Below are 13,836 nucleotides of genomic sequence, written 5' to 3'. Positions count from 1 at the left end.
TGGCATTTAAAAATCAAACAGGCAATGAATAACATAAATTGTTTACTATGGATAAGGCAGCCTATAAAGTGTCATGAAAGACAATCAAAGTTATTTTCTTTGAGTGTAAACTGAAAAGGGGGGGATATCATTTCTCCCTGAACATCACTGTTACACCCCTACCGTGTGCTCGGATGATGCATTTCATTGATTGGGAAAAATCAGACAAGGATTTTTCTCTTATGGATAACCTCTCAAAAGAAAAATTTGTTGTATGATCTTGCACATCATGCTTCAGTTTGTATAGAATGTAATCAATACACATGATGAAATTAAATATGTCAACCAGATATTCAGATTAAGTTGAATCAGCACTCTGATAGCGTTACTCTTAATCATCATCAGTAAAGCAGAATGTCTTTAAACGAAATAGGGTGTTTCTGTATGTAAAATATCTTGTCAGTAGTTGGGATAATTGAAAGGATAGTGCAGAGGCTGGGCACTTTTCTTGTGATTTTTTGTTTAGGAAATGACCTCATCTGACATGCAAAAAAGACATCATGATCAAATGGCATTGGTAAATTCAATCATAGCACAATCTTCAAGTGTTAAACTGGGATAAGGTAACAGTCTTGACAAAATCAGGAGACCTAGATTTGTCCTTTGCCCGTCAGAAGAAAAGTGATCAAGATTAGTAAGGTATTCTTGTCAAATCATGCAATCATCAAGTACGTAATATTTTGAGCACCTCCACCAAACATAGATCCGAAGACGGCCAGATAGAGACATGGATAGCATCAATTCTTTCCCATCCCAACTCCAAACTCCAATCGATTTCTGTCCCTTGTGCCATCTCCATTTCTGGAAACGTGAGAGGGAATTTGTCGCATTAAAGATCCGGCAGTTTTATGGCAAATCAATGCTTTCAATTTGTTGTAGGCGCCATTGTTTGTGCTCATCATTTTGCCTCAAGCAGACGTCATCTTTCTTATGGGGGGGGGGGGAGGGAGGTGACAGAGTTTTTGTTTTGGAATTAATGCAATGTTGACAGCTGCTTCAATGTGGCTGATATTGGCTTGACTCTGGACAGCTAAGAAAATCCACTTTTATTTGTTATCCTTATGACTCCTGCTAGAATTGAATAACAGGAATAGAGTGGGAATGTTCTCATAATTGCTAACTCATGCTAACTCAATAATTACAGGACAGGCTGCACAACAAAAAACAAACAAACACACACACACACACACACACACACACACACACACCTGTAATCTTTTCATATTGTGCACTTTCCTTTCAATGTTGGGCAGATATAAAATGGGAACCAAAGAAGAATGTTGGGGAATTAAAAGGCAAAGGAATTGGAAAGAGAAGCTAGGATGGCATATCCAACCAATCAGTGATGGTCACTGGGATAATCTGGAGCCACTTTTAAAGCCAGTCTCTCTCTCTCTCTCTCTCCCTCTCTCCCCCTCTCTCTCTTGCTCTCTCTCTCTCTCTCTCTTTACCAGGGCGGCCAGTAAAACATCATGCTGTGCTGATCAGAAAAAAAGCATGCCAGTAGTATGATGATTGCACCAAGCCATGGGGAAAATGAAAACAGTGGAAATATTCCAGTAATGAATTACACATTGATATTACTGTGATTCCCATCATACATGGTTGCAAAAATTCATGTTGGCTTTGCTTAATTATTTTGTATCACATACTCATTTTTCAAAATATATTTTGCTTTTAAATATCCTTATTTTTGTCACAGCGTATTGAATACCATTGTGGTCAGCAGATTGCACTCTTTGTGTCAACAATGTATACTGATTTCTTTTTCCTGTAATAAATGTATTGCATATTTTTTCAACTCTCACTTGAACAAATGTCAGATATCACCACCCACCCCCCCCCCCCCACCCCTGTCTTTGGGATACTTTGATAAAGCCCATTTTACAATATGATTTGCTAGGTTTTTGTCATAGAATATTTAAAACTATGTTTTTTCTCCTTTTTGTGTGTGTGTGTTATATTGGCAGGAATGGATTGTCAGCTTCCACCAGACTCGGATGTACCCAACAGCCACTATTCGGTGGAGGGCCAGATGTCTGACAGCACGGGCTGGTATCTCCCGGGTACCACGCTGCACTACCAGTGTGACCCTGGCTTCATCGCCCACGGTGCCACGTCCACCCGACAGTGCCAGAGCGGGCAGTGGGTGGGCGAGTTACCAGAGTGTGGTACGTGCACATCATTAATGGATACGCGTCCAATTTAGTAGACGCATGATTAGCCCGTTGAGGATGAGTCCCAGGTATAGTCGGGCAGGTGTCAATGGGAAATGCATGTTGCAGCAAAATCAGTCCGTCCTCAACGGGTTATAGAGACCTGCATACTTTTTGTGCAATGCTAAGATTTGTGAGATAATAGTTGATTATCCTCAGCAGGATGATAGAAAAATGGTAAATGATTAAATGTATACATAATGTACAGATATATAAGAGCTTGACACTACTGTATACACCATGTATTTAGCAAGTCTAATTTCTCTCAAATCAGGACTTCCCGACGTTTTTGCAAGTGTTTAAATTCACAGTTGTGGAGTGCAGTACTAAAGGGAGAAATGTATGCCCGCATGTCATGTTCTGAGTTTATATTTGTTTGTGTTTGTAAATTCATGAATAGCACCTGATTCACAAAATATAAACTTCACAAAATCTTATATATATACACACACAATTATGCTTACAATAACTTCTTTCTCTGGTGATCTATTCGGGCCACTAAAATCTTTGAATCTAAAATTTTGTGGCCCGAAATAAAAGGAAATATTGCTGTATTGGGCCACAAAAAGATAACCTTTTCTGAAATTTGGTGGCCAGATGTGATTTTTTTTTGTGGCCCTGGGCCACTGGGCCACTGGGCCATCGGACATTCATTTTTTTCTTCTTTGCGGTGAATTAAATCTTTGCATCTAATTGACTTCTATATTCCATTGTAGACTTTGTGGAACTAATATCATATTGAATCTATAACCATCAGTATAATTGCTTTCAATTTCAGTAATTGCTTGATTGCGCGTTGAAGGTGACTTTCTATTAGGTATGTCTGTGGTTTTTCTTGAACTCACTGTATACACATAAAACTACTCTGAAATACTTCTGAGATGCATCTGAATTCAAAGAAAAATTACATTTTAATTTATGACTTCCCTCATGCAATCATGGTGTATAAAACATGATGAATGAAGTTATTGCTTGATTGCACTATAAGATGATACAATAGCTCTACTTATTAACATGACTGGAAACACCATTAGCATACACAGTTGATAGGTTGTATGCAATGATGATGCTGTGGTAAATGACACCATTCTATTACCTGTAGCACTTGGAAATGCTTATAATGAACATGAGCATCTTAGAGTGAAATCTCAAATTGGCTGAAGTCGATAATCGTTGGCCCTCAAACATGTACCGGTAGGCACAGTGTCTTTTGACTTTCTGCCATAGGTAGGTATGCAGCATACATATCTGCATAAATTCTAATTGTACTCTCTGGGCCATATTCTTTCATTTTATTTCTACTTTCTATTTTTTGCTAATTGCAGTGCTGTTGTATTTCACTCACGTTTTAGTAGGCCAGCAATCACTCATACTCACAGGCCTATGCCAAGGGATGAACGTAAGAGATTTTAATTCCCATCGAGGAAGTTACACAAAATCCATACTCATACAAGGCAGGCCACTTCTGTAAATATAGCGTGCTATCAATCATAATTCAACCCCTGCTTGCGTGCTGATTGCTCGGATATCGTCCATATGATCTGGCCAGTAGAAAACTCCAAATGTCATCATTAGATTGCTTTCTATGCATCAAAGCACTGGTTAGAGGGATGTTGATTTTGCTGTAATAGTGTATCATTGAAAAATGCTAGATCCGGGCGACATTATATGTTATACATTCACTTGTAATTCTTCCCAGTCAGAAGATAAAGGAATTTTGACTGATGGTAGTCTTTGTTTAACCTACTAAGTATCACAAATGCTTGGGACAAATGTTGCCTTAAAAATTAATGTTTTGAACCTAAATTTGTTGTGATGAAATCAATATTAGTGTGTGTTTTAAATATCATATCAACAGGAGTCCCCCCCCCCCCCAAGACATGAAAGGGAAATCACTTGATATCAAAAAGTGAAATTGTATGAACACATGGCCTGATTTAGGCATGAAAAAGAAATGCCACGTCAGTGCCACTTATAATTTGCAATTATGGCATTGTGGGCAGAAATGTGTGAGATGTATTATCCCCATCAATCTCATGTGCTCTGAACCAAAGGTTTTTACAATTTAGGGAATGCCAAGAAAATCATACATAATTCCTCTTCCAGAACCAGTGGTGTTTACATCCTTCCGGTTGGACAGAACAAATGAAGCTGCAAGTTGTATGTCTGTGTGTGTGTGTGTGTGTGTATGTGTGTTTGTGTCTGTATGTGTCTGTGTCTGTTTGTCTTTGTGTTAGCAAGTATCTGTGTGTCTGTCTGTCTGTGTCTGTGTGTTAAGGCCTATGTGTGTATATGTGCGCGTGAAGAACAGATTTTGTTAGTCATTATCATATTGATATAATCAAGCTTTTTTTATCGTGAATATTACAAGTTGACCGATAATCATAAAATCAACAATCTGCAAAAATATTGTCTCCATAACACACAAGTGCACCGTTTATTGCCTCCGAGGTTGGAAATCACTTGCCTTTCCTCTGAATAAAGAAAACACTTTAAATCTCATTCTGGTTCTCAATCGCTCAAAGTGTAAATAAAGGGTTATGTACATCTAAGACACATATTTGCATGGAAACCAGAGGCCTCCTAGATGACTGCATGGCAGCCAAATTGCTCTAGTTTCTTTCTTTTCTCCATTGTTTTTGTTGGCTTGTATGCTAGTGAATAAGTATCACGTACATAAAAGTTTTGCCCGATTTTGACTAGATCCATTATTGACAGATTCGGGTTCATTGAGGGCAGCAGACAATTTGTGGCACTGGGCGCAGCCATGAGCTCATTTTGCGGTGTCCCAGGCGACCCCCCCTCCTTTCCCCCACCCCCCAGGCAACATGTTTATCGCGCACTTGTAACAAAGGTTCGCGCACTAAGCAAGCATTCGCGCTCTCAGTACGACACGCCCATTGGCTAAAACAACCATGCGTCAGTTTTTTCATTCCGTGCGCGGAAGGGGGTGAGGGAGAGGGGAGGGGGGGTCGGTTGAGACACCGCGTAATGGCGCTGCCCATGCCAAAAATACACATAGTGCGTCACAGAATCGGTCAATACTCAAGGATTTGTTTGTACCTGTCTGTTAACCTGTTGAGGACGGGCTGATTTTGTTACAACACGTATTTCCCATAGACACTTGCCTGAGTATACTCAGGACTCGTCCTCAATGGGTTAACATGTGATAACCTCACTATTTCTTTTAATAGAATTATTAACTCTATCATTTGCTACCTTTATCCATCATTCTAACTGCATGTTAAAGTGTATTTTAAGACCATTTGGGCACGTCAACTGCTATCAAAATATCCTTTTAAATTTCACTAGATAATTACAGTTTTCCCTCCTGTCAATAGCAGTAAATGACTGTTTTTCCATCTTTACTCTTGTTTTGTCCACACATCTGTATACAGTTTTTACCTTTGCAATATCACACTTGCTTACTAAAAATATATCTCCAAAAGCCATATCTGCTGCAGTACTTGCCATAAGCTGATAGTCCTCAGCAAGTTATAGATGTACTATGCAGCTTTCAGTGATTAAGAACACTATGAGGAGATGCAAATAATCTAAGCCATTTTTAATCAGGTGCTAATTTCATTTGTATTGGCATAAAGTTACAAGCAGGCTTCTTAAATCTCAAACCAATACACTCTGACATTTGCAGTATTGTGTCTTTTAGTCACAAGTTAAGAGTGTTTGTATTTTTTTTTGATGTAATGTATGCATTACAAAGTTTTTATGTTCCATGAAATGCAACTTGTGAAAATGTATGGATTGGGGTTACAGAGGTTCATATCTCGCAACTTTCATGAATCATCATTTTCTCCGGGGTCTTTTTTTTATTCATGTTTGTTCCTATATATTTGGGGTTTTTTTGCCTCTTTTTGTGGCTGTGATGATGTAGAAAGAAGATACATGTTTGTAATCGATGGATATTTTCCAAGTCTGTGTGTGGTGATGAATCAACAGAATAACTCCGTGACAGTCCATCCTTCAAATATGGAGAATAAATACACTTTCATCTTCCTCTGACACCAGTATGCTAGCCTCTCCAACCTATTTTGCAAAAGTAAAAAGAAAAAGAAAAGGAAATCCAGGAGAAAAAACAGAGTAACCATCCATCCAATCCATCTGCGCTGTTTTTGTCATGCAACTCCAAAGCATATGTCGTAATATTTGCTTAGGAGTGATTAATGCAGTTTCGAAAGCTCCCAAGTTAAGCTTTACACCACTTTATCTTTGCATCAATTCTAGTATGGAGGTACACTGGAAGAGATCATTATTTGTTTTATGTACCTCTGTAATGCGTAATCCTCATTTGCTTTCTTTCTTTCAGTGCAATATTTGACAGGGGAAAAAAAAGAAGAAAGAAGAAACAGACATATGTCTGCATTGACTTAGAGTTGGTTTGATTTGATTTGTTCACTGTACACATTCTCTATCAATCTTTATATCAGCATTATGAATATCATTAATATAAGCCTTATTTAGATAAGGCCCTACCTATGGAAGCTTACATAAAAAATAAAATGAACAGAGCAAAGGGGTAAAGGATGGTTTCAACTCTTCTGCTTGGAAAAATACGGAATGTTCAAACTGAGTTTTGTGACCCTTGTATAAATGCTTATAAGAAATGCCTCCAAGATTGTATCAGCTCCTTTCAGTCACAGGATATGGTGAACACTGTAACAACATCAAAGAGATAAAATATGTAGCCTCATTTTACATGAACTGAGAGGTTTTGTCCTCATGTTAACAAAATGTATCCTCTGCTTGTTGTTTTTAAAGTATCATCATCATTATGCCATAAGATATCTTATGCAGGCAGTAATCTGTCAAGTAGCAATGAACAGGGAAGCATTGTTATGGCTTCCCTGTTGCAAAATTACTGTGTGAACAATCAGACAGCATTATTGTACTTCTTGTTGATTTTTCACACAGACACTTTTAGATGAGTTTTAAGAGTGCTTTAGGAAATTTGTCACAAGTATGTTGACAATTCTTCATTTAAGCTTGTTGCGCATTAATATAATGATATCATAAAGTGTATCTCTGCTTGTCAGTTTCAGTTATAATTCTCTCATCCTTCTTTTTTACGAACATGCAATTTCGTATCATTATAGTGGGCTTTATTGAATATGGTAAAATCAGATGGACAGAATGATACAAGTTTATCAAGTACCTAAAAAGAGGAAATTACGGAATTTTTGTAGCATGATTTCACTGAATAGTGATAATTGGCACAACTGCTTATTTTAGAATTAGATGGTGTGATGATTTCATCACCTCTAAATTCTCCCATTTTTTCTACAAAAAGTTTTTCGATCAAATAATAAGCAATATTCTATAACCCCTTTTCCACTTGAAAGTCAGGGTTATTTTGTGAAAAGAATAGATATTTACAGGAGATTTATGAACAGATATTCACTGGCATATTTGTGAGGTAACAACATCATCACCTCCTCCAAGTGGCATATGTGGCTTCACCCTTAGATACATGCTCAAGTATACATGGGAGTAGTCTTCATCAGGTCAATGTGCTTTGTTTGCTGGTTGGCACGCCTCCTAGTTACTGGAGTGTGTTCTTCGGGGTCATCCTATGAGCCTGACACCTACGAGTCATATGGCCCACGAGTTTGACATTGAAAAGAGGTCCATGAGTCGTACAGCCCATGAATCATGCAGCCCATGAGTTTGACACTAGGCAAATAAGGCCCATGAGTTCGACACTAGGTAAAAACAACCCATGAGTTTGGACATTATAACACAGGGCTTAATGTGCTGGTCTCATGGGCCTTGTTTGCTTAGTGTTGAACTCATGGGCTGTATGACTCATGGGCTGAATAACTTGTGGGCCGTATGACTCATGGGCTGCATGAACTGTGGGCTGTGAGATTCGTGGGTGTTGAACTTGTGACGTGCACCCCTTTCTTTGCTGGCCAGCACCAATGCGTGGAAATGACTCATCAATGAAAAAGAGATTACTTAACTCTCCTTCCCATCCTAATCCCTGAAGAAGTCACCATGACCCTTCTGTTGGACTGAGCCACATAATGTTGCACCAGAGTAATTGAGCTAACTGTACTACTTGGTCAGGTTTTGACGAATTACTGAATGCCAACAACAAAGTTTGGCTAGTTGAGCTACATGCCAAGGCACATGAAGAGTTAACATTGCGGCGTTGTGAAAACATGTTTAATGCTAGATTCTGTTACTTTCTTGTTGTAGGTCTGATTTGGATGAAGCATTTTCCATGTATGTTCACGGGGGCGGGGCATTTCATGAAGCGTTTTGGTCGGATATTTTTCTGACAAACTGTCAAAAGCTACTGAAATCCTTGCATCTGATTGGCTGAGATGATTCATGAAATGCCCTCCTGGTCATACTCTTACTATCAAAGCCAATATTAATTTGGTTGCCTTTGGGATCACTTATCATTCATGCCTCCCTTCTCTGATCTGCCACCCTCAGTCAAGGAGCAGCTCTGCGAGGATCCAGGCAAGCCGGACCACTCCAAGCGATGCTGCCAGAGCATCTTCAGCACCGGGGTGCGAGTGAGCTTTTACTGCGACGAGGGCTACCAGCTGATCGGCGACGACGAGAGGACGTGCCAGGCCGATGGAACATGGTCTGGACTTCAGCCATCTTGTGTAAAAGGTTTGTCTCTCAGAGCATAGAGAGTATGTAGTCGCCTTATGCTTGTATCAGTGGGTGATTTGGTTCGTGTTTGTTTTCACAGTGATAAATCATTTTCACTCTTCTCACAGAATGGCACTGTTGTTTGGGCCCATGCATAATTGATAAATGTTGCTGAAGAATGTATTTTGATGCATGAACACAAAGAGATAAAAGATGATGAAAGATGGTCACTGCTTGATTTCATTATTCCAGCAGGTTGTAGGAGGGGACGGGGATGCCTCAAAGAGTACTGAGTATATTTTAGTTATATTTGTGTTTTATTATTCAATTGCCCCACAAATTGAGAAACATGGCATGTGGGACATCTTATACTGAGATATTTTCAACTTTAAGAATATGCATATATGTTTAGGCTAGTCTATATGATATATTGCTGCCTTTGTAGTTTTTTCTTTCATTCTTGGTTCTCAGCAAGCTCTAATTTTACCCTTTTGGTGTTGTAACACTTTTGCTCACCACACCACTAAACTGAATCATATTGAATGCTCTTTTGATGATAGACATCATCATAAAACTATCCTGACAAGACAGTTATTTTCACGGAGGCAATGAAACAAAAGCAGCTGTGAAGCATCTGTGAAAGTTTGTGCAAAATGAGACATTTGATTACTTAAAGTCATTGAGTTAGCTGAAATTTTATTTGAGGTATTTAACACTCCTCATCTGAATTTAGGCAAAAATTGACCCGGGAGACATTGCAGTCACATGATGTTAATTTCTATTAGTAATGGCCAGTAGGGAGCCATTTGAATTGATGTAGACATTTACATTAACCCATTCCTGACGGTAACCTGATGACCTGCATATCAAGTCTATGGGCATTTCAGAATTCAGTATGGAACGTGATAACACTGATATCACTCAGATTTTCATTGATCTTCTGTGTTACCACATGGCTTCAGATCCATTCACTGCAATTTCTTCTGCAAGCAAATTTGCATAGATTTTGCTACTAGGTGAAAGCTCATGATAAGCTGTATCACTTTTACTATTGCTTTTCTCTGACACAGCAACAACTGACCCAACCATCCACGGAACCAACATGTTCAACACAGAGACCCTGACAATTGTCACAGCCACCACCGGTTCCATCCTTGGTGTCCTGGTCATTACCGTCATCTTGACGAGTCGGCAGTGCTGCTCCCAGCGGCACCACGGACGCCGCTGCTACCCCACTGTCCTCCAGGCTCGCCTTGCAAGAATTCACCATGACTCCGACGCCCTCTTGGCTGTGTCCGACAATATCGATGTGGTCTTGCCGACCTACGATGAGGCCATGGCACCGGTCGTGACGGTGCGCCCTCGAAGGGCATCGACAGAGGATGCGGCCAACTCCGAAAGTACGGATCAAGAGAGCAGGTCCGCAGTACAGGGGAGACCCCTTCCACCATTACCACCACCAACTCAAGGACGTGCCACAAGGAGCCGACGCACCAGAGGTTCACGTAATTCCACCAGTGCTGAGACAGATACCTCGCCCCTATTGGAGACCTCGCCAGCTGCAACAGCGCCACCACCCCCATATCAGAGTGAGCCAGCCCCGGCGTCGGAGGAGGTGCCCGAACCCGATGGTGAGGTTCCGCACAGCCACGTTGGCAACGATCTCTATGCAGAGGTTTCCCCCAGAAGAGCCGAGGTTCAGGGAGATGGTGCACATATTAGCAACAGTACTGACAATCAAGAATCTGTGTGTGATAATGGGGCTGAATAGCAATACACATACACGCACACGCACACACAACACACACACACTTGAGGCTATTTAAAAGTCGATTTTGTATGAGACAAGGAATTATATGTTATTGTGTGTCAACTGTGGATGGAGTGACTACCTGAACATAATATACCAAAATATATGTTAGCATTTCCATATACATGTACTTCTTTTTCCACAGAGTAGTTGAACCTCAATGATGGCTTAACATCTTTGGTTATTGTCTTTTGTAAGCAGCTTGTACTATGAGTGAGATGCTGCATTTATTGTATTGTACTTAAAAGTATGTTTAGCTATGTTATTTAGACGTCAGGTGGGTGTCATAAATCATTATCATACTTTCTTTAAGAGGCTGATGTATAGACCTGTAGTTGAGAAATTCCTTAAATTTCAGGATATTAATTACATGAATGTCATGATTTTCTGTGATGCAGTATTTGCCTGCATAAAGTCACTGTTTATACATATTGTACTAAATTCTGCTCTGTTCAAAACAAAAATTGGTTAAACTTTATGAACCATAGTCCTAAGGCCAAATTCAACATAACTTACAAAGGTAAATGTCTAAAAGTTGATGTCGATTGATACTTGCTCCAAAAGATTTATTAAGGATACCTTCAATATCATGAGCATTGACTCACTAATAAGAAAAGAAAATACCAAACTTGCCTAACTAGTTACCATCAAAATACATGAATTATGTATAATCATACAAAGAAATCAATAGATACAGTACTGTTCTGCATAATTGACACAAAATATTTGATAGTTTGCATAATATTTCAGATGACAATATGTAATAATTATAACGTCAATAAAACTATTGATTCATTATCAAAATATGCCATCATACACCTGACAAACTCCTTACATATAATGCCAGGAGATGTCTAGAGCATCCCTGAGATAGATTGCTAATTACATCAGGATAGCCCAGAATGGGACAGAGAACCATGAAGCTCAAAACGAGTATCAGCAACCTGCAAAGCATACAGCCATCCGAAATAATCATAAAGGGTTTCAAACAAAAGCAGGAACAAAAACAAAATAAGAGTTGAAATACCAGTCTAACTATGAATAGAGATCAGATGATTTTACCTTTACTTAATCATTGATTGTTGCATACATCATTGTGTCCATGTTTTAAAGGTCTTGTTTACCTTTGGAAGCAGTGGTGTATTATAGATATTGTTCACATTTTGTATATTTAACAATACTTAACTTTGATTATAGTAGTTCAATTTTTTACATTGGTTGTTTCCATCCTTAAATCAACTCTGAAGTGAAGCACTAATGCTGGGTTTTTGTTTCATCTGGATTTGGGAAATCATGTCTTTAAGATATGAACTAAGCAACCTTTAGGATAATAAGATGCAAAGAGATTTATGTGTGCAGAGGAAGGCTTCTCAGCTAGAGTAATTAAGGTAGCTCATACCTCACCCTGGCATCTCATTTGGATGTACTCTGGGCCTGAGACTCCTTGCATTATACACTGTACAAATGCATTATGTAATGTAAGTGAGACTGTGTATTTTTTTGTTGGCCTGTCTTGTGACGGTCCCATATGAAATAATGATAATGATAGTGACAGTACTGGGTTGAGTATGTGATGAGCATGGCACATAGAGAGCTGCTAATGAGTGTAGATGAGAAAATGATGCGGAGTGCTGGACAGTGGCGACATTCCACAGTGTGATATTATCAGTGTAGGCATGGAATTAAAAATGTGGCACTTAACAAGCACTTCACAGTATGTATCATATTATGATATACATTGTATGCAAAGCCTTGTGAAATGATATACTGCCCATGAAAAGAAGAAAGCCACTATACGGTCACACAGAGGGTCCTGCTCCACTTCTTACATAATCTAATCACAGACTCCCTCAAAACACGCACACACACACAAACAAACAAGCTATAGTTCACCCTTTTGTGCTCAGATCAGAATTTCTCCTGAACAAAAGCAAATCATATCACATAATTCCTCTGTCAAGCTGTGCCTACTACAGGTTTGCTTTGTGTTAAATATGTACTCTAATATATCACAAAAATACTCATTAACACTATGTTTTTAGTGCCATTATAGGTAATACAGTATGGCATTATAGTAGCAATATAGTAGCATCATTAGTAGTAGTGATAGTGGTTATAGCTTAAAAAGCCAATACATAGTTCTCGGAAGGGCTCAAAATTCATCCTCCACCATTTGGAATTTACTTGCTATCGTACATAGAAAGGATCTACCAAGAAACTTGTCTGGATGACGAGATTTGCCAGGATAAAGAATCGTTTTGGAGTATTTGGAAATCTTATGCATAATGAGACTTTTATTCCTGAAATGTCCTTCCTATTAAGTAGTGGGTATAGGCAGAATGTTAAATGATGATTGATCATGCCGTAGCGATCATATTTTAGACAACAATCTGCATGCAGTTCACTCTGAGGTGAAAGATAGGTGGATACTGGTGTGGCCCTGATTTGTCACTTATCAATAGATTAATTAACAATAGTACGTAGCTACCACAATCAGGTATGCCCAGAGACTGTAGTACTTTTGGTGAACCTTTTTGGTTGATCTTTTGCATTTTTCTTGTTGCTCAACTGAAATGATGGTATTACAGCATTATTTCAAACATTTCTTATGCATATGTGTACATTCTAGAGCAAAAATATGTACACCTTTGTGAGCACATGAGAACAATGCTTTTCCTTTAAAAGATGAACATGTCACCAAGCAGTAGTATAAGTCACAACAGGGTATGCATATTGCAGGACTCCATGCTAACTTTTTCCTCTGATGGTCCATTTGGGCCACTAACATCTATGAATATAAAGTTTTGGTTGCCCCCAAAAAAGAAAATGTAGTGGCCTGCCATGAAAGCAAATTTAACAATTCATTCTGAATTTTAGCTGCCTGATCAGGCTGCCATAAGAGAACCTTCTTTAGAATTTAGTGGCCCGATATCAATATTTAGTGGCCCCGGGCCACCAATAATGTCAAGCCCTGCTACAGATGAGGTGATGCTGTCATCATCGAAAAACTCTTCTTGATTTGTACATAAATATATGTTTTTTTTAAATCATGCACTTTGTGGACAATATAACATTTCTACATTGCTAAGTTATCAAAAATCTAAACATCATTTGATGCAGTTGGTATTATTTAATCCCAGTGAT

At 38.9% G+C, this 13,836-nt stretch overlaps 1 protein-coding gene across 2 annotated transcripts in view; it reads left to right on the top strand.

Moving 5' to 3' along the window:
* The window catches only part of LOC139717241 (sushi domain-containing protein 4-like), a 460,810-nt gene extending 449,814 nt beyond the window's left edge, over positions 1-10,996 (top strand). For both annotated transcript variants that reach the window (XM_071628746.1, XM_071628740.1), the window contains exons 5-7: positions 2,010-2,210; positions 8,715-8,900; positions 9,953-10,996. In XM_071628746.1, the coding sequence (XP_071484847.1) occupies positions 2,010-2,210; positions 8,715-8,900; positions 9,953-10,653 (1,088 nt within the window). In that variant the 3' untranslated portion in view covers positions 10,654-10,996. The remainder of the gene's footprint in view (positions 1-2,009; positions 2,211-8,714; positions 8,901-9,952) is intronic.
* Positions 10,997-13,836: the final 2,840 nt, after the last annotated feature.

This window comes from Diadema antillarum, unplaced genomic scaffold, assembly GCF_040938485.1.
Source record: "Diadema antillarum isolate AM-2024a unplaced genomic scaffold, OU_Dant_1.0 scf00000007, whole genome shotgun sequence".
In the NCBI taxonomy this organism is placed as follows: domain Eukaryota; kingdom Metazoa; phylum Echinodermata; class Echinoidea; order Diadematoida; family Diadematidae; genus Diadema; species Diadema antillarum.
The sequence above is the reverse complement of the archived record's forward strand: the minus strand, read 5'-3'. Positions and strand labels throughout refer to the sequence as shown.